The 21,343-nt window shown below is 43.0% G+C and overlaps 1 protein-coding gene and 1 long non-coding RNA gene across 2 annotated transcripts in view; one reads left to right on the top strand and one right to left on the bottom strand.

Moving 5' to 3' along the window:
* Eif3l (eukaryotic translation initiation factor 3 subunit L) overlaps positions 1-21,343 on the top strand; it is a 25,480-nt gene continuing 4,137 nt past the window's right edge. Inside the window, exons 1-11 of the mRNA XM_020173530.2 lie at positions 1-140; positions 647-695; positions 1,973-2,183; positions 6,337-6,416; positions 8,952-9,013; positions 12,484-12,553; positions 12,755-12,828; positions 15,210-15,381; positions 17,355-17,509; positions 18,195-18,365; positions 20,684-21,181. Coding sequence (XP_020029119.2) covers positions 108-140; positions 647-695; positions 1,973-2,183; positions 6,337-6,416; positions 8,952-9,013; positions 12,484-12,553; positions 12,755-12,828; positions 15,210-15,381; positions 17,355-17,509; positions 18,195-18,365; positions 20,684-21,181 — 1,575 coding nt within the window. The 5' untranslated portion in view covers positions 1-107. The remainder of the gene's footprint in view (positions 141-646; positions 696-1,972; positions 2,184-6,336; positions 6,417-8,951; positions 9,014-12,483; positions 12,554-12,754; positions 12,829-15,209; positions 15,382-17,354; positions 17,510-18,194; positions 18,366-20,683; positions 21,182-21,343) is intronic.
* LOC141425843 (uncharacterized) overlaps positions 16,020-21,343 on the bottom strand; it is a 21,058-nt gene continuing 15,734 nt past the window's right edge. Inside the window, exon 3 of the long non-coding RNA XR_012450999.1 lies at positions 16,020-21,215. This is a non-coding gene — a long non-coding RNA (uncharacterized lncRNA). The remainder of the gene's footprint in view (positions 21,216-21,343) is intronic.

Raw genomic sequence — 21,343 nt, forward strand, 5'->3', positions numbered from 1 at the left:
CTTCCGGTTTCCCGGCAGGCTCCAGCTGGGCCGAACTTCCGGTCCCGGGAGGCAGGCGTGGAGAGCTCCTTCCGCTCTCTTCCGCGGTGTTCTCGAGCGCCGTAGCCATGTCTTACCCCGCTGATGACTATGAGTCTGAGGTAATGTGGCCTTAAGCGCGTGGTGGCCTCCGCGACGGGGGCAGGGTTCCGTGGAAGCTGGGACCGGGAGCGAGGCGCTGTCCGCGCCTCTCCCGGAGGCCCCGCAGGCCGCGACCAGTTCCGGCCAGGTTCCCGGCGCGGCCCTCGTGCTGCTGGCCCCGCGGCTGGCTCCTCTCCAGTCCGGTCCGCTGGTCCTTCCCTTTTCCTCCGGGACGGAGGCGGGTTGTAGAGCTGTGCGTTTCTGGCTGAGCTCTTTTCATCTGGGCTGTGTGTGGTCGAAACTCGCTGACGCTGTGCTTTGCTCTGCCTCCTTGCACCCCTAATGCTGTCGTCGTTGTCTTTTCCTTTTCCTTTTCCTTTTCCTCGGAAGCATGTGGATTCGTCTAAGCTGGGGACTGTCTTACCTGCGCTTGTCCCTCGCTCTCTGCTTGGCACCGACGCTCTAGGACGAGCATTTTGGGTTTATCAGTTGGTGACTGCTCCTGACTGTGTCTGTTTCCTTTTAGGCTGCTTACGATCCCTATGCGTACCCAGGCGACTATGATATGCACACAGGTGAGACCACGGGTTTGTCTGGCTAACTCGGTACTGCAGGAATTGGCTGGGCTTGAACTCAGGACTTCGCACTTGCTAGGCAGGCGCGCTAATGCTCGAGCCACGCTTCCACGGCCCAAACTGCTTTTTGATGGTCCAGGTTTGGCGTCTGTCATTAGCTCTGAGTGAGAAAATCGTGTATTGTAGAACCTGATAAACCAGGCTTTTTTTAATGGGCCACCTCATGGTCTCAAAAGAGAAGGTTACTGATCTGGCTATGTTTTCCTTGTTATTATTTATTAATCTTCTTGCTGAATTGGGATGGAACTCCCGACCTTGTAAATGCTAGGCAAGCACTCTGCTGAATACAACCCCATCTCTTGTTTAAATTGCTAGCTGAAGATGATAGTATTTGTGGGGTTTTTTTGTTTGTTTTGGTGCTGAAAATTGAACCAGGGCTTCCTGCATGCTAAGCAAACATCCTGAGCTACACCCCCAGCTCCTAAAAAGAAAAACAAGTCCAAGCAAAATCTTTTTTGGGCTTCTAAAGTTTCCTGAAATATTGTAGTGCCTTGTCTTAATTTAGTGCTTGGCAAGTGTGTGTTCTGGGCACTTTGTGTGGAATGTTTCATTTAATTCTTAAAATAGTTCTATAATTTTGTACTGAAGGTGACAAAACTGAACCAGAGAGAACTTTAGTAACTTGCTACAAGCTATTTAGTTAGAAGGTGGCAGTTACTCAATATGAAGTGTTGTTACCATTTACCATTGTGTGTTGTCCCTTCCCCATCCCCCAGTACATCTGTGTACAGGACAAAGTTCTTGGCCTCAAAGGGTTTTTAAGATTCTAGGGCAGTAATAACTGTGGGAGAGGATTAAGGAGAATAACGGAGGGGATGAATTCAACTATGATATATTGTAAGAACTTTTGTAAATATCACACCGTATCCAGTGTAACAATGATGTGATAATTTAAAAAATATAATTAAAAGAAAGAATAACTTTAATTTTAATTGTGCTGAACACAATGGAATGATGGGACTGGGAGTGACTTGGGGAGGGTTATATCTCTTGAGTGTTTAAAGTGGAATTTTATTAGTTTTTATAGACTGGTGTAGTTCTTACGTTGAGTCACATGTATGGGTTTGAAAGCACTATGTAGGGCTGGGGTAAGTGGTAAGAGTACCTCTGTAACAAGCATAAGGCCCCGCCGAGTTCAAACCCCAGTAGCACCAAAAAAAAAAAAACAAGAAAACACTCTGTAAAGTATTTAAGTATTTATTGCATCCAAACTCTAGGAGATCCAAAGCAGGACCTTGCTTATGAACGCCAGTATGAACAGCAGACCTATCAGGTGATTCCCGAAGTGATCAAAAACTTCATCCAGTATTTTCACAAAACCGTCTCCGATTTGATTGACCAGAAGGTGTATGAGCTTCAGGCCAGTCGTGTCTCCAGCGATGTCATAGACCAGAAGGTATATGAGATCCAGGACATCTATGAGAACAGGTACGGGCTACTGACTGAAATGATATTTTTTTGGGTAGACCCAGCAGAGTGGTGCAGCCTCTGCAAAAGAGTATGTAGCCAGTTCATGCCTGTGATCCTAGCCACTTGGGAGGCAGAGATCAGGAGGATTGTGGTTTGAAGCCAGCCTGTGCAAATAGTTCATGAGTCCCTATCTTGAAAAAAACACGTTACAAAAAAGAGCTGGTGGAGTGGCTCAAGGTGTAGACCCTGAGTTCAAACCTCAGTACCACACACACAAAAAAGAAAAAGTACTATGTAATCATTTTTCTGTGATGAGGACTCAGGATATCTTTGTGATTCCTTGGGGATAGAGACATGCTACTTAGTTGGATTTTGTATCTGCCAAAACTTACACAAGGCCTAAAACAATATCACTATTAATAATTGTAATACTAGTAATTAGCATATGTTATCAGTATAGATCAAGCAGTGTTAAAAGTGCTTTTTGTTTATTTACTAATTCACCTTTCACAGTAACCCCATAAAGTAGGTACTGTGGTTTTTCTTACTTTTCAGTTGAGGAAATGGGACAGAAATAAGTCATACTGCTAGTTAAGTGCATGGGCTATGTTAGTATTTTGTTTGTTTTTTCATGTTACTGGAATTTCAACTCTGGGTCTCATACTTGCTAGGCAGGCACTGTAACAAGCCACGCCCTACCCCCCCAGCCCTTTTTTGCTTTAGTTACTTTTCAAATAGAATAATGTTTTTGCCCAGGGCTGGCCTTGGACTGTGATCCTCCTGCCTACACCTTCTGTGTAGCTGAGATTAGAGTTATGTACCACCCTACCGGCTTGTTTGCCCCCTAACCTTGAACCCTGATCCTCCCAATATCGCCCTCCCTAGAGCTGAAAATTACCAGTATGCATCTCCATGCAGGTTTTGAATGTGCATGGTCTGATACCAGAGTATAATTTCTTTTTTTTTTTTTTTTTTTTTTTTTGGTGACACTGGTGTTTGAACTCAGGGCCTCATAATTTGCTAGGCAGGTGCCTTTACTGATGGAGCCACTCTACCAAGCTTTTTTGAGATAGGGTCTCCAGAACTATTTGCCTGGGGCTTGCTTTGAACTATGATCCTCCTGATCTCTGCCTCCTGAGTAGCTGGGATTACAGGCGTGAGCCAGTGCCTGGCTCAGAGTATGATTTCTGAACTATGCTATACAACCTTTCAGTGCACACCAGGATGAACCAAGCTCTGGAGTGGTTTTGAGAGGACTGCTCTCATAAAATGGGCACCAGAAATAAGACAGGTCAGTCAGGGATGAGACAGTACAAATTTCACCAAGGAAACAATTTAAGCATGTTCTGGAAGGATGGGGGTGGAGAACTTTATAGCTAAAAATCTGTTGGATCAATGACCAGGAGATGATCTTTTTTTTTTCCTCAGTATTGGGGTTGGAATTAAGGGTCCGTGCTTGCTAGGCATATGCTGTACCATTTGAGCCACTCTGCCAGCCCAGGAGTTGATTTGTTATCTGTTTCCTCGTTCCTCATGTTTTTCTACAGTACTGGGGTTTGAATTCAGGGCCTCATACTTGCTAGGCAGGTGCTCTTAGTACTTGAACCTCTCTACCAACCCGCATGTTTTTCTGATTAGAACTGCATGAACTAGTACTATTCAGTAGAAATGCAGTGGTAGCCACATGTCATTGTAGTAAGCAGCTACATTTCTTTTTTTTAAAGTAAGAAGTGCAAGTTTATCTAAAATATTATTTCACATATTAATAATATAATTTATAATAATTATAATTAGTATTTCAAAAGTCATTAGAATTTACTCTCTTTTTGAGTGAGTGGTGTTTGAACTCAGGGCTTTGAGCTTCCAAAGTAGGTGCTCTAACACGACTTGCACCTCTAGTCCATTTTGCTCTGGTTATTTTGGAGATGGGGTCTTTCATACCATTTACCTGGACTGACCTTGAGCCATGATCCTCCTGGTCTTAGCCTTCCGAGGAGCTAGAATTAAGTTTTCTAAATCTGGGGCCATTGTGGTTGGTTTACACTTGTAAACCACCCAGATACTCAGGAGTAGAGATTTGGACTGATTGCAGTTCTAAGCTAACCTGGGCAGAAAAGTTAGCTGCACTCCTCCATCTCAACCAAAAAGCAAAAAGATGTTGGAGGCATGACTTAAGCATGAAGCCCTGACTCAAAACCCCACTACTGCCCCTCCCCTTCCCTCCCCCCCCAAAAAAAAAAATCTGCACTTGTTTTACATTGGTAGCACCTCTTATTGTGTACTTTGGAAATACTTTGATCTGTAATTGGATTTCATAAAACTTACAATTGGAAAAGTAGATTCCCATACCCAAATCATTTCAAATATACCTAAATATTTTCCAATAATTGAGTAAAATACTGATTTTTAAACTTTTATTAAAAGTAAAATTTTAAATTCAGTTCTTTAGTTATGGTAGCAGCATGTAGCTAATGATTATTGTATTGGCCAGTGAGGCATATATATAAATGGTAGTTGAAGCCAAGCATGTGGTAACTAGATCCTTCCTTGGGAGAATGCCATGAGAAGAATGGCTGGTCCCTCTGGAAGCATGTTTCTTTAGGGGATGGGTGTGCAGCCAAAGAGCATGGAACCAGTAAAGGAGACTGAAGAGCAGAAAGAAAAGTGGGCAAGAAATCAGAGAGAAATGTCTTGGGAACCAAGGTTTTCAAAAGAGACTTTGAAGAAGGGAATGGTCAACAAACATTAAGTGTTGTTGTGATGTCAAAGTGAGAAAGGAGCCTGTTAAATTTTGCAACGTAGGGGTTTCTTGATAACCTTAGGAAGGTGAGTTTCCACGCAATAGTGGAGGCAGCAGCCAGATAGCAATGAGGTGAGAAATACAAATTGGTGAATATAGAGGATTTGCTGGGCCATTGGGAAGCTTTCTATTTTGTTCTGTGTTTTGTTTTCCTTTTGGTGGGAGAGGGGTACTGGGGTTTGTACTCAGGGCCTCACACTTGGTGAGAAGGCATTCTACCACTTCAGCTACTCCATCAGCCCTTGTTCTGTGTTTTGAAATGCGAGCTGACCTTGTTAACATGCCAGAGAAGAGGAAGAGATGGGGCTTGAGAGTTGGGGAAAGTAGCTGCTAAAGTATCAGGAAAGGAGAAGGGAACAATGACTTCATGTCGGTTTTTAAAGTAGCAGTATTCAGATTGGATGCTAGATCTGTTGTGGCATCAGACTGCAGCAGACAGACTGATTTGCTTCTGAGTTTGGAGGTGACTTTACCCTGGGAGATGAAACTGTGTATATGGGACTGGAGCAGGTGAGTCCGAAAAGTGGTTCTCATACCAGGAACTAGCAAGCAGTTAAATATGACTACAGTTGATTCAGAGACAGGAGATGACCTGAGAAGCTTGATGGGTGCCTAACTGATGTAAAAGCAGTGTTTACTGTTCAAGTTGAGTATCCTTTAACTAAAATGCCCTTAACATCAGAAATGTTTTGGATCTCACATTTGGGGATATTTGTATATACATCATGAGTTAGCTTTTATATTTGCATATACATAATGAGTTATCTTGGGGAGGGGATCAAAGTCTAAACATGAAATTCATTTTCATTTACACATAGCCTGAAGATAATTTTATACAATATTTTTAGTTTGCTTGCATTTTTGGTTTTGTTTTTTTTGGTGCTGGCTGTTCAACCTAGGGCCTGATACATACTAAGCACATGATTATTCACTGAGCTACACTCCAGCCTTTGCCTGTGGGGTTTTTGTTGTTTTGTTTTTGGCTATTTTTGGGTAGTACTGGGGTTTAAACTCATGGCCTTAGCACTTGTGAAGCAGGCACTCTACTACTTGAGGCATTCCACCAATCTTGTGCCTATGTTTTGACTGTGACCCATCACATGAGGTCAGGACGGGATTTTCTACTTGTGGTGTTCCATTAGTCCCCAGAAGTTTAGAGATTTTGGAGCATTTTGGATTTGCAGGTAGGAATCCTCCAGTGGTATTAAGAAAGGTCTACAGGACTGAGTTGAGTTAAGTTGTATGCTTTGAGGGCTATGGCTTTGTTTCTGTGACATCTTCCCCTCTCTGACCCTGGGTCCCCATGAGTAAAATATGAGGGTTGGGTCCTTCATGTTTTGGAGTTATAGAATTTTTCTGCTTGGTTTTCAGCTGGACCAAGTTGACTGAAAGATTCTTCAAGAATACACCTTGGCCTGAGGCTGAAGCCATTGCTCCACAGGTTGGCAACGGTAGGTGTGAACACTTTGTCTTCTTTGCTAAATTGGATGCTGTCACTAGGGTCATGAGAGGATTTCTGTCTGTTTTGCTGAGTGTTTTGTTTCCCCAGACTCTTGGTACATTGTAGGTTGCTAGTAAAATAACTTGTTGAGTGAAGGCTATAATTTAGTAGGAGACAGAGGTCTCTCATGGTGAAAGTTGGAATTGAGCTCTTGGTCCTAACTTGTTTTCATTTCCCTCAAATTTGGGGGCCACTTGGGAGTGGTTATGCAAGCCTCTCACCTTTCATTTTCTTAGCTGTTACCTTTTTGAATATGGGTGAGGTAGGCAGATCCAACTTTTTTTGAGGGGGGGGAGGGGAAGGTGGTAATGCTGGGGTTTAACCCAGGACCTTGCACATGCTGAGCAAGTGCTCTACCACTGCCCCAGTTTCTATCTTCATTATTTAGCATATGATATTCAGCTGTCCCAGAACACTTTTTTGTTGTTGTTGAGATGCTGGGGATTGAACCCAGGGCCTTGCACATGCTAGGCAAGTGTTCTACCATTGAGCTATATTCCTAGTTCCCATTGTCTTGGTAACCTTGTTGAAGTCAGGTGTTCTTACAGATAAATACTAGTTTACTTCTGAACTTGCTCTTTGTCTTTGATATATGTGTCCTTAGATTCATAGCATATTATCTTGATTACTGTTACTTTGTAGTTAGTTTTGGCATCAGGAAGTGTAAGTCTTCCAATGATTGACTTTGTTTTCAAGGTTGTTTTGCCTCCTGGGTCACAGTGGCTCACACCTGTAATCCTAGCTACTCAGGAGGGTCACATCTCCTATCTGGCCCAGGCAAATAGTTTGTGAGACCCTATCTCAAAAATACCCAACCCAAAAAAAGGGCTGGCTGAGTGGCTCAAGTGATGGCATGCCTGCCTAGTAAGCATGAGGTTCTCAATTCCTAGTACCACCAAAATAAAAAAAGAATTTAGTGTTGTGTATATTAAGAACCTAAGTGTCCTATAAGATACATATATTTGAAACAGGTAAGAGTTCATGGAGCTCAAAATGTAAAAAGTAATTTGGTATAAAAATCCCTCTCTCTTTTGGGAGTCTTTAGTGTCTCTGGAGTGTTACATTTCTCTGTTTATTCTTTCTGTGATATTTCTATGCATATATAAACGAATAAGAGTAACTTTTGTTCTGTTTTTACATAAACACATAACTAAACTCCCTTGTGTGTGTGTGTGTGAGTGAGTGTGTGTGTGTGTGTGTGTGTGTGTGTGTGTGTGTGTGTGTGTATGTGTGTGTTAGTTATTTTTTTCTTTCCTGGAGATAGTGGGGATTTGAACAGTTACTTCACAGTTACTAGATGGTGCTCTACTGTTTGAACTATACTTCCAGCTGTTCTTACTTTGGTTATTTTGGAGTAGGGTCTTTTTGCCTGTACTGGCCTGGAACTGTCATCTGTCCTCCTGATCTCTGCCTCCTGAGCAGCTAGGATTACAGGAGCCACTGGTCCCTGGCTTGCATTATATTTAACTTATATTTTTGGAAACCATTCTGTATCTCTAGGGGTTCTCAAGTCCACCCCCAGGTTTTATGATTTGCTAGGAAAACTCTGGACCCAGCATGTGGTTGTACTCATAGCTATGAGGTTTATAGGAAAAGGATACAAACTAAAATTAGTAAAAAAGGTAGAAGGGACTAAATTCACAGAAACCAGTCTCAAGCTTCCAAAGCTTCTCTCCCAGTGGAGTCTTGTGGTACTCAATTCCTCTGGTAACAAGTTGTGACAGTGTATAAAATACCTGTCAGGAAAGCTCATTAGAGACCCAGTTTCCAGGACTTTTTATTGGGGCCTGGTCATATGGTACATTCTGCCTAACACTTACAATAACAAATTCCTGATTCCTTGAAGGAAAGAGGTGCTTTGTATAAATCTTATTGTCTGCATAAACAATACCGCAGGCTACTCTTACCTGTTGAGGAATGGTGGGAGCCCTTCTGAAATCGTGGTTCCCAGATGTCAGTGAGAGATCAGTCCTCCAAGCAGGCCTTTCCAAGAGCATCAGCCTCAGGTCAGCTGTGTTTAATTCTTATGCACAGCAGCGGTTCCTAAAGATTCTTTTTCTCTCCTTTTTTGTTTTTTTTTGAAACAGAGCCTGACCTCAAAATTGAGATCCTCTTGCTTCAGTCTCCTAAGTGCTGGGATACAGGAATGTGCCACCACACTTGGCTTTTTTCTTTCTTTTTAATAGCTGCATTAATCTCTGTGGGGGTTTTACTATTTATTTGCTAGTTTATTTAAGCAGTTGGGATGACAGAAGTCTAAATGGTGCAAGAAAGTAAGTTTGAAAAAGATTAAAATAAAAGCCAGGTGTTAGACCTTTTCAGAAAACAAAATACTAGGGTAGAAGGAGAAATGGATTTTTTCATTGCATGTGTTCTTGGAGCATAAGCATAAGGAGACAGATGTTGTTTAGTCTGTCTTTATTCCTCCACCCCAAAAGCTAGAAGACCCCAAGTATTTAAAGCACCCTTCTGCCATGTCTTTCAGATGCTGTATTCCTGATTTTATACAAAGAATTATACTACAGGCATATATATGCCAAAGTCAGTGTGAGTATTTTATTTAAGTGTTATTGGCATTTTTTTTTAACTGTATGCTGTTTTCATCCCTAGAACAGTCACTAGTTTATTTTGGTTCCACATCCAAGAGTGGTTCACACATATAATTTTTTTAAATTTATTTTTATTGTTGTGCTGGAGATACATCGTGGCATTTACAGAAGTTCTTGCAACATATCAAATATATTATACTTGAATTCACCTTTCCATCATTCTCCTTTAACCCCCTCTCTCCATTCCTGGAATAGTTTAAACAGGTTTCGTTTTTCCATTTACATACACGTGTGCACAGCATTTGCACCATGTTCACCCTCTATGCCCTTTCCCCACATTCTCTCCGTTCCCATTGATACCAGCCCCCCCCCCCCAGGACCTATTTGGCCCTCGTGTTTTCTGATTTTGTCTGTGTTTTCTTTGAATAAATGGCAGAGGGAATGATTTAACCCAGGGTATCTGTTCCAGACAAACTTAACACTACATAATCTATCTGTTCTTTGGAATGTCTCCATTCCCATGGAGGCATGGTCACTTACTACCATGTGTTATGTATTATAACCTTCTAATAGAGTATTCCCAGTCACCTTCTGTTGACTCTGCTTGGGGTGTCCTTTTTCCCTTCATTGTGTTGCCCCCCCAAGCCTCCTTCCCTCTGAAATAGCATACAACAGAATTACTGTGTTCAGGCATGATGCTAGGCACTTGTCTCTAATCCTCAGTGGTCCTGCAACATGGTAACAGAAATGCAAATTTTTGTCACTAGTAAATGGCAAAACTCCTTGAACCTAGGCTTGTCTTATAACACCAGTGTACTACACACTGTCTCAGCTTGGGGCACTTGCTAGATTCTGTTCTTTCTAATTATGAATTTTAGAGTGTCCCAAGTCTTAAAACATCATATATACTATTTATGTTCACTAATGACTTCAAAATCTCTTTTTCCTCATTCTCCACTGAAGTCTAGAACTATGTGTCCATCTGACTGCTCAGCTTCCCTGCTTGTGCATGGATAGTTTTCTCAAGCTTAACACTCCCCACACTGAACTCTTGTTTTCCTTTAAACCCATTCTTCCCAAGTTCACAACTTGATAAGCAGTACCACCATTGACATAGTTAATTGGTCTGCAAACATTGGCAGCATTCTTGATACTTCTCTTACTGTACATAGAACCTTATAGCCAATCCTATCCAGCTGTCTTGAGCATACTTCTCGAACCAACCACTTTCTTCTGCCACCTCTGGTGCTTCCATGGCTCAAGTTATCTTTTGAGATAGAGTTTTGCCAAGCTGCCTAGACTGGCCTCAAACTTTCAATTCTCCTGTCTCAGCCTCTAGAGTAGCTAGGATTACAGGCATGCACCACCATGACACCCGGTCATTGTCATTATGTCTTGACTGGATCATTGTGGTAGCTGCTCCCCTGTTGTCAGTTTCCATTCTTGCTTACTTAAGTTTGTTCTCTGCACACTCACCAGCATGATCTTTTCACTCCCTTCCTCATGGTCCTCCCATGACTTCCCATCATACTTAGCAGAAAACCTAGGTTTGAGTGATTGCCCTGCTACGCTTAGCCCCTGACTACCTTGCTGGTTTAATTTCCTTCAGCTTTCCCCTTCCTCCCTGGGCTACTAGCACTTCAAAACACTCATCACTAACATATTTATTGGTGGTTTATTTGAGGTCTCTGCTTCTCCCACTAGAATGTGAACTCTACCAGGGATTGGACTTTGTCTTGTTTACTGCTGTAATCTAGTACCTAAAACAATGTCTGATTTTTTAATAGGAACATGTTAATTATTTGAGCATGTGTGCAGTCGTGGGGATGAGTAAATGAAAGAAACTGCTGGGCCAGGTGCTTGTGGCTCATGCCTGTAACCCTGGCTACTAGGGAGGCAGAGATCAGGAGGATTGAGGTTCCATTCCAGCCCCCGGGCAACAAAAGTGAGACCTTATCTCAAAAAATACCCAACGTGAGCTGGGCACCCATGCTCACACCTGTAATCCAAGCTACTTAGGAAGCAAGAGACCTGGAGGATTGAGGTTTTGAGACCAGCCCTGACAAATAGTTCATGAAACCCTGTCTCAAGAATACCAAATACAAAAAAGGGCTGGCAGAGTGGCTGAAGTGGTAGAGTGCCTGCCTAGTAAGCATGAGGCCCTGAGTTCAAACCATTCCTTTCCCCCACCAAAAAAATTCAGTTTATGCACTTCATAATCTCTTTGGTAGGTACCAGGCTTCCACATTTGTGATCAGTTTTAAGCCTCTTGAGGGAAGGTTTTTTATTGAATGAGTATTTGTTGTATAAGGTACATTATCTTACTTAATGTAATAGTCACAATCTTTTGTTCGTCATACAAAGAGAGTAAATGCCTTGTCAGAACTGCACAGTTAGAAAGTGATGGGGCTAAGTCTCCACAGCATTTCTTTCTATCCCATCACAAATACATTAGTCACTGTTGTTTTCCAGCTCTGACAGAAGTCTTCAGTGGTTCTCAGCTGCCAGCCACAGAAAGTTTGAAGTCTGACCCTTCTATGTGAAGGGCCAGGTAGTAAGTATTTTAGATTTTTAGGGCCATTTGACTCTGTTTAATATATTCAGTCTACATGGCTGTTGCTTTCCCTAAGACTATTTATGAAACAGGTAGTGGAGTGAATTTGTTTACCCACTGATCTGGCGCTTTTTTTTTTTTGGGGGGGGGGAGACTGGGGTTTGAACTCAGGGCTTTGCACTTGCAAAGCAGGTGCTCTAACTCCAGTCCATTTTGCTCTGGTTATTTAGAGATTGGGGGGGGCGGTGGGGGCTCTCATGAGCTGTTGTCTGGACTGGCCTTGAACCATGATCCTCCTGATCTGAGCTTCTAAGTAGATGGGATTACAGGTGCCCGACTGACCTAGCTTCTTGTGTTTGGCAGTGAAAGACCTCTCCATTTCTGGCTCATTGTCACCTCTAACTCTCTGATCTTCAAGTGCCATAACTTTACCTCTTTGCCTTTTGTTACTGTTATTTTTCCTGAGAATGTGTGCTCATTCTCTTACGTGAGTGAAGGTCTGTGGTCATCAAGCCTGGCATGTTGTCCAGTGTTAAGCAATTTTTTTTTTTTTTTTTTGAGATGATACATGGGTTTGAACTCAGGGCTTCAGGCTTGCCAGGCAGAGGCTCTTACCTCTTGAGCCACTCTGCCAGCCCTTTTTTGTGATGGGTTTTTTGGAGATAGGGTCTCTTGAACTATTTTCCCAGAGCTGGCCTGATCTCTGCCTTCTGAGTAGTGGAGATTGCATGCATGAGCCACGGGCACTCAACTTCTACACCTCTTCTTCTGAAGTACTCGCTCTCTTCCCTCTCTCTCGAGTGCTCTTGCATACAGGGGAGGAGAGGACAGGTACCAGTTTTCATCCATTGTAGACCATGGGTCAAACATTTAAGTTAAATATCTGTGTCCTGATTTCTCTGTTCTCTTTACAGGGCGGACCCTCCTTAGAACAGAGGTTTGAATCCTATTATAACTACTGCAATCTCTTCAACTACATCCTTAGTAAGTCTGAGATTTGGATGAGGGGGTGAAGTTATGGTGGGGGCCTCCAGCTCTTTTTAGCAGGATTTTAATGTGTGGATGGGGGGAGGGGAGGTCTTGGATGTATAATCCTTTGGTGAGAGAAATTGCAAAGAGCATTCTGCAGCTCTAATAAATGGGCAAAGTCACTCCTTGAATCTGACTTTTCTATGCTCTATACAGATGCTGACGGGCCTGCTCCCCTTGAACTACCCAATCAGTGGCTTTGGGACATCATTGATGAATTCATCTACCAGGTATCTGTTCTGCTTCAGTCTTAATTTGAAATAACTGATTCCAGAGAGGAGCAACCAAGACCATTGTTTGCATTGTTAAATAGATGCATGATAGCAAGGAAAAAAAGTTGCATGTTGTAAAAATACCGTACTATAAAATACCCCATGGCAGTGGACTCCCATGTTGGGTGGTTTTCTGAAGGAAATGGCAAAGCATAGATACTCCAGATATAAACTTGGAAGTCAGAGTTGAGCTCTTAACTTCCACCAGCTTGTTATCTGACCTTGAGAGCTGATCTGGCAGGCACACAGGTCCCAGGCTTTGGAGCCAGGTGGAAATAAGTTCTAGTCTGTGGGAGCTGCCACCTGGTAGCTGGGGAACAGTATCATACTATTTAAGCTTTCTGAGTCTACTGTCTTCACCTACAAAACAGAAATGTTCTGTATCTTGGTTTTGGTGGTGGTACTTGGGTGTGTGCCAGATCAGAACGCAATGGCATATTTTCTTACTGGAAGAGAAATGTCACCAGCCTCAGTGCTGTTTTTGGTTCCACAGCACTGAGAATCCTCCAAGGTGGGCAGGCTGGAGGTAGAAGTTCAGTGTTGCTACTGGCCTTGGACGTTGGGCACTTCACATTGTGTGTTGGCTTCTGCATTTCTAACACGGTTGTTGGGTTGTTGGGAAGATTAATACTGGGTCGCTACATTAAAAAGTGCTCTCTTTGGCAACACATATGCTAATATTGGAGCTCTATAGAGAAGATTAGTCCCCTGGGGGAAAAAAAAATTGCCCAGTCATGGGATAATCAGTGAATGTTCTTATATTTCCTTCTACCTTCGTTTATGTGACTCAGTTTTAAAAATAAAATGTAGAATTTGGAAAAATAGAATCCTTTCCCTTTGTTTCATGGAGGTGGTATGCCTCTCACAGGGTACTTCAGGGGAAATCAGTATCATAAAGATGTTATTTGAGCTCCACAGAGAGACACTGTAGGTACAAAGTGCTGGTAAGTTGTGATTGACAAGCTTTGATTGATTCCTTCTTGAGAAGGCTTCAGGCTCAAGATAGGGCTTCAGGGCCTTTCACAGTGAGGTCACACACCAGGTTGGCCTTGTTTGGCCTCTCTGGCCCCTCATCTTGCCAGCCTCTTACTTGGCTTGGCATACTTTTAGGTGGTTGGCTGTCCTGTTGACTCACACGAGTGGAGGAGTATCCTGGGCTGAGGTTCTTCATCCCTCTTAGGATAAGTTCAATTCCCCAGGCTTAGCGGGTGTTCTCTTGTTAAGGGCTTTTCATTTCCACAAAGACTATCCCATGAGGGTTCAGGAGTGCCTGTATGACTGTTCTGTCAGGTAGATGCCACACAGGGTGAGTGACTCTCCTCATCACTCTCTTTATTTTATTAATTCAGGTACTGTATGAATGTGTTACTAGTGCTAAGAAGTTTGTAACATGGAAGTGTAGATAAAATAAAAATGCCTACCCACACCTTCCTTGCCTTTGCATAGGCATGAATTATTATGTAGAAGGAAAGGTACCACAGTAACAATTCTTGGGCATTTATATAAACCTGTGCCTGTAGAGACATGGGTTGGAAATGATATTAAGTGCTATCATATCATTTCTTTGATTTGGAACACTAAAGGCTGAACTCCAGGCCTCAAGCTTGCTGGGCAGGCACTCACATTTGAGCCAGGCTCCCAGCCATTTCTCCTTTGGTTATTTTTGAGATGGGATCTTGTGTTTATGCCCAGGCCAGCCTGGGTCTCGGTCCTCCTATTTGTGTTTCCCTATATATCTAAGGTGGATATCAGGCATGCCCCATACCCAGCCATTGGTTGAGTGCCTGGTGAATTTTTTAGCTGGGCTGGTCTTGAAAGTCAAGCTTGCCAATCTCTGTTGTCTCCTGAGTGGTAGGATTATAGGCTTCAGCCACTGTGCCTGTCCAAAACACTTTGAGTTCATGCAAGCACTTAGAAGGATCAAGAGTTTGAAGCACTCCAGGCACAGGTGGCTCACACCTGTAATCCTAGCTACTCAGGAGGCAGAGATCAGGGGGTTCATGGTTTGAGGCCAGCCCAGGCAAATAGTTTGTGAGACTTTATCTCGAAAATACCCAAACAAAAAAAGGAGTGGCGGAGTGGCTCAAGGTGTAGGCCCTGAGTTCAAGCCCCAGTACCGTTAAAAAAGAAAAAAAGGAAGTTTGAGGCCAGCCTGGGCTACCTAGTGAGACTTTGTCTCAGAAAAATAAAGAAAAGATTTAGAGTGAGAAGTGCTTGTCCTGTTCTAACATTTCCTTTCCCCAGTCCAGAGCCCTGGCAGCGCCTCTTTTTCAGCACTGTGCATAAGGGTTGTCATTTGGGTTTATGCCCTGCTACATCTTTCTCTTCTTCCTCAACAGTTCCAATCATTTAGTCAGTACCGCTGCAAGACTGCCAAGAAGTCAGAGGAGGAGATTGACTTCCTTCGTTCCAATCCCAAAATTTGGAATGTTCATAGTGTGCTCAATGTCCTTCATTCCCTGGTGGACAAATCCAACATCAACCGGCAGCTGGAGGTGTACACAAGTGGAGGTGAGCACTGCAGGCTGAGGGCCATGATCTGAGTGTCCAGCTGCTTGTCTGGACACATAGGGACATATAGGACTGGTAGATCAATGAGCTCGTACTTATGAGGCTGTCTTCTGTGGTGCTTGGCAGCAGACTGAAGCAGCCTTATTGAGGTCTGCACTGTAAACATTCTTCCTGTGTCTCCAGGGCCATTGTTTGAATTAACAATTTCAAACTTTTTAGTGTCAGGAATACTTTATACTTTTAAAATATTGAGAACCAAGAAGTTTATATGTTTCACATCTTTTTTAGTGGCATTTTTACAGAGCTCTTTAATGACTGATTTCAGAGAAGATAGCTGGAGTCTCATTTGTGCTTCTGCATTCAGTGTCTTGCAGTGGGTTTTGGTTGAGGTATATAAGAGAAGTCTGGTCTCACACTGATTGTTGTTGACAAAGGGAAAACTATTTCAATAGTCTTTGCAGGTAGTACAGATTTCTTTGCTGCCTCACCCTCAGTAATTTTGTATAGCATAGTTTCAGCAAGAAATCCGGAACCATCTTAATTAACTTCTATTTTGTTACAATAATGTTACTGTTTTATAATTTTTTTTTTAACAGTACTTGCATTTGAACGCAGGGCTTCATGCTTGATAGCCAGGCACTCCTTTTTTTTTTTTTTTTTTTTTTTTTGGTGGGTCTGGGATTTGAATTCAGGACTCTGGCAAGTTTTTGTTTGGAAATCGTTGAGCTCATAATGACAGATAATGGACCTTACAAAATTTTGGTTTTGCTTAAAAGCTTAAATTTTTTATTGGCAGCAAACACTCAGTTGTTTTCACTGAAGGATTACAGGTTCGGTATATTCATTTTTGTGGAAATGCCTGCCAGATCCTAAACTTGAATAGCCATGCTTTGTGCATCTGTTTTGCCAAGTAAAATTGGAGGTCTATGAGTAAATGGACCTAGTTCCTTTAGTGCATATTAAGGAAGGACCATGGGAGGTCAAGGAGACTTCTCCCCAGGAAACCCTTCTGCATCTGAAAGGCATCTTTGCCCTCAGGCAATATACAAAGAAAAAGGCTATAAAACCCAATCCCCACCCTGACCCACTGTACCACTGGTTTCTGGGTCCCCCTGCATTCCCCACTATGCAGTCTTTCTCTTCTTTTCTCTTCTCTACAAATAAAATCTTTCTGACCTCTGCTGCTGGAGTCTTCCTGTGCTTTCATTCTCAGAACAGGCTCAAGAACCCTGAACACCTGAAATTCCTGCGAGGTCATCTGTGCATCACACATGTGTGGCGAGGAGCGGTACAATGATGTTTGGCCCACGGCTGCCTGGTTTATGCATTGTTTTTTCGGTACCATCTGGAGAAGAGGCAGCAGCATCTGATTAAGAAAACAGCTTTGGCTTGAACTTCTTGGAAGGAGGGGCCTTCATGTGTAACTTACTGATGAGAGAGAGGCCTGCCTGTCTCAGTCTCAGGCGTGTTGGGGCAAAAAGCCAAACAACAAACTCCCACACTCCAAGCAACTGTTGGTCAATTTAAAATTAGTGTAAGAGCTAGATGCAGTGGCTCACATCTGTAATCCTAGTTGTAGGAGGCAGAGATCATGATTCAAAGCCAGCCAAGGCAAAAAGTTCTCAAGACTCCATCTCAAACAGTTAAAAAAAACCTAAATGGATGTGGTAATGCACTCCTGTCAGCCCAGCTGCTCAGGAAACATAAATAGGAGGATGGAAGTCCAGACCAACCCATGCATACATTTGAGACCCTTTCTCAAAAATAATGAACATCAAAGGGCTAGGGGTATAACAAGATTAACATAAGACTAGGCACATGATTTCTTGGTATTCCTTCAATGCCAGAGAAACTCCCTGCTAAGGAAGTTTTAAAGGCTGGCAGCAGGTGAGAAGTTTATCGAGTGATTTTCAGAGGTCAGGCTTGCCCTCCTTTACTTGCCCCTACTGAAACACAGTGTCTTTCCCTTTCAGGTGACCCCGAAAGTGTGGCTGGGGAGTATGGCCGGCACTCCCTCTACAAAATGCTTGGCTACTTCAGCCTGGTGGGGCTTCTGCGCCTGCACTCCCTGTTGGGGGATTACTACCAGGCTATCAAGGTGCTGGAGAACATTGAACTGAACAAGAAGGTAATTACCTATTATCGCTGACTCATTTTCCCAGAACCTGAAGTCTCTCTGCTTTAAGAGAAGCTCTGAACTCCTAGGGAGGAAAGAGGACCTTTCCACCAGGCCAGCTCAAAGTTGAGGCTAAACCACTATTTAGCCTATGCAAATCACTGCAGTGAAAATCTGGTCCAGGAGAGTTTGTATGGATAATGACATTTACGTGGTATTCAGCAGTCTTTGTTGTTTTCAAAACAGAATGAGAATGGCAGTCAGCTTTCAGTAGTCTGGAGTTAATGAAAGATTTGTTTCTAAGTTAGTATATCTGGTGGTAACATGATGAGTGTTTTCCCTTCCTCAGCAAAATAAGGACTTTCTATTCAATGTTGACTTGTGTGCATGTGTGTTTCTCTCCTATCTGCCTAAATCTGTATAGGGCTTATTTGAAAAAGACAACATTGAGATGCAGAGGGTTTTAGCACTGAAAAGGTTTCAGGGATTACCTGGTCTGGTCCCTTCATGTTACAGCTAAGAAAGTGAGATCTCCAGGCATGCTACTTAATCAGCAGCCTTCTTGGCTCCTGAGCCAGCTTCCTTGGGAAGCTCAGGGTCTCTGTGGGGCTCCCTGCTTCTGCCTCTGCCACCAGGACCTGCTGACCTTGGAGTCCTACCCAGGATGAATCTGGACTTACCAATACTTCTTTTGCAGAGCATGTATTCCCGTGTGCCAGAGTGCCAGGTCACTACATACTACTATGTTGGTTTTGCATATTTGATGATGCGTCGCTACCAGGATGCTATCCGAGTCTTTGCCAACATCCTCCTGTACATCCAGAGGACCAAAAGCATGTTCCAGAGGACCACATACAAGTATGAGATGGTAAGGAGCCTCTTTCATTGCTATGGCCTTTCTCATTAGCTGACTGGCTCCTTAGCACATATGCCAAGAGTTTCTGGTAAACACCATCCAAATTTTGCTACTCTGCTTTTTTTAAACATGATTTTAAAAATTATATTTATGGATTATAAATGTGTGATAGTTCGATATGTGTATATAATATGTAAGGATCAAATCAAGATACTTAGCATTTCTTGTCCTTAAATATTTATTATTTGTGTTGGAAACCTGTAAATTCTCTTGTAATTCTTTATAAAATATAAACTGTTGCAAGGTACCAGTGGCTCACTCCTATAATCCTAGCTATTCAGGAGGCGGAGATCAGGAGGATCACAGTTTGAAGCCAGCCTGGGCAAATAGTTTGTGAGACCATCTCTAAAATATCCAACACAAAAAAGGGCTGGCGGGGTGGTGACTCACATGGAAGAATGCCTGCCTACCAAGTGTGAGGCCCTGAGTTCAAACCTTATACTATATCATCTAATGTTATATGTTATGTATTTTTTTATATATAAATTTATATATATATATATATCTCCCCTTCCTGACTTCTAGAGACCACTGTTCTACTCTCTATGTCTATGAAATCAACTAGCTTCCACATAAGAGAACATGTGTCTTTCTGTTCAGTATGGAGCTTTTTGTTTGCTTGGTTTTCATTTTGAAATAACACATTCTAGGCAAGCACTGAACCACTGAGCCCCAGCCCTTCAGGATTTTTTTTGGAAATACTTTGGTTTGAACCCAGAGTCTTGTACTTGGCTAAGCAGATGATCTACCACTTGAGCTGTGCTGACCTGGACTGAGTTCCTCCTAATTGTGCTTCCCACCTAGCTGGGATGACAGCATGGAACATCGTGTCCAGCTATTTATTGGTCGAGATGGGGTCTCTTGAACATTTTGCCTGGGCTGGCCTCAAACTGGCCTTTATTTCTCAAGTAGCTAGAATTATAGGCATGAGCCACTGTGCCTTGCTTAACAGGATTTTTTTTTTTTTTTTTCCCGGTGGGACTGTTTTGTTTTTGTTTTGCTTTATTATATAGTTGTACAGTGTGACATTTACAAAAGTGCTTTACAATATGTTGTAGTTAAATTCACCCTCTATCATTTTCTTTTATCCTCCCTCACCCCAATGTGACTGTTTTTTAAACTCAGGACTTCGAGCTTGGAAAGCAAAGCAGGCACTTTACCTCTTGAGCCACACCTCCAGTCCATTTTGCTTCGGTTATTTTGGAGATGGGGGTCTCTGAAACTACTTGCCTGGGCTGTCCTCAAACTTTGATCCTCCCTATCTCGGCCTCCCAAGAAGCTAAGATTGTATGCATGAGCCACCAGTGCCTGGCACAACAGGATTTTTTTTCCCTTTTCCTTTTTTTTGGTGGGACTGGTGTTTGAACTCAGGACTTAATGTTTACAAAGCAGGCAGTCTACCACTTGAGCTACACCTCCAGTCCTACAACCATTTTTAAGTATCTCCACCATTTGTGGAGACACTGCAAGACCACATGGGTAGAGTGGACAGACTCAGCTCCTATTCCATCTCCCTGCTCCAAAAATCAAACAACAGGATTTTTTAATGGCCAGTCTACTCTTAAATGTTCTGCTGTTGTTCCTGTTACCTTAGATCATGTTGGTAAGGGTCATATTTTTGTTTACTTCTCCCCAGCCGTGCCTTCATGTATTCTTTGACAATATGATGAAGGTTCCCTGGGCTGTGGGTGTTTAAAAATGAATTAACCAGTTGCATGAAGCCTTGGGTTCAATCTACAGCACTGCAAAAAAAAAAAAATTATATGCAGATACTGCTGTGAAGCATTTAGACAGAGCAGGTAGCATGAGGAGAGGGTTGGGACTTGAAGATGTGGTGATGCAGCAGTGCCATAGATTGCTTGGGCAGAGGGCAAGTGAGTGGAAATTGTGGTATTAGATTCTTTATTAGCTAGGAAAGATATTCAGCCTTCTGTAAGTGATATCAAAGATTTCTAATAACGATCTTGACTGTTGTAAAAGAATTGACCTGCCAGGAATATTTGGAGCCACCTGGAGAGGCTGTGACAAAGGTCTCAGCAAGGATTCCAGAAGGTGACCAAGGAGAACTTGGCACTGGGATGGAGCTCAGTAGAACTAGAGGGAGGATTGGAAGGCATAGGGAGAGTGAGGCACTGGTGTGTGTGAGACAATGAGAAATGGAAGCTCTCTATTCAGAGTACAGTTTGGAGGACAGTGGGGCCACGATGGCTGTGAGGAACTCAGAAAGTCTATTTTATCTGACTCTGTACTGTTCTTCACCTTACCCCCAGATTAACAAGCAGAATGAGCAGATGCATGCACTGCTGGCCATCGCCCTCACCATGTATCCCATGCGGATTGACGAGAGCATCCACCTCCAGCTGCGGGAGAAATACGGGGACAAGATGCTGCGCATGCAGAAGGGTGACCCACAGGTCTATGAAGAACTTTTCAGCTATTCCTGCCCCAAGTTCCTGTCACCTGTCGTGCCCAACTATGACAATGTGCACCCCAACTACCACAAAGAGCCCTTCCTGCAGCAGCTGAAGGTGTTTTCTGACGAAGTTCAGCAGCAGGCCCAGCTTTCTACCATCCGCAGCTTCCTCAAGCTCTACACCACCATGCCTGTGGCCAAGCTGGCCGGCTTCCTGGATCTCACTGAGCAAGAGTTCCGCATCCAGCTTCTTGTCTTCAAACACAAGATGAAGAACCTGGTATGGACCAGTGGCATCTCTGCCCTCGATGGTGAATTCCAGTCAGCCTCCGAAGTTGACTTCTACATCGATAAGGTATTGCTGTCCTTTGGGCTAGCATCTCTGGGCACTCAAAGTGATAAACAATGGATGTTATAATTAAGCGAACCATGTAATAGGTTAGAAGTTTCTAAGTACTAGAGTAAGAGTAGAGGTGGGGAAAGCACAGGTTTCCTGCATAAGGTCATCTGGAAGGCT

This window comes from Castor canadensis, chromosome 8, assembly GCF_047511655.1.
Source record: "Castor canadensis chromosome 8, mCasCan1.hap1v2, whole genome shotgun sequence".
Classification (NCBI taxonomy): domain Eukaryota; kingdom Metazoa; phylum Chordata; class Mammalia; order Rodentia; family Castoridae; genus Castor; species Castor canadensis.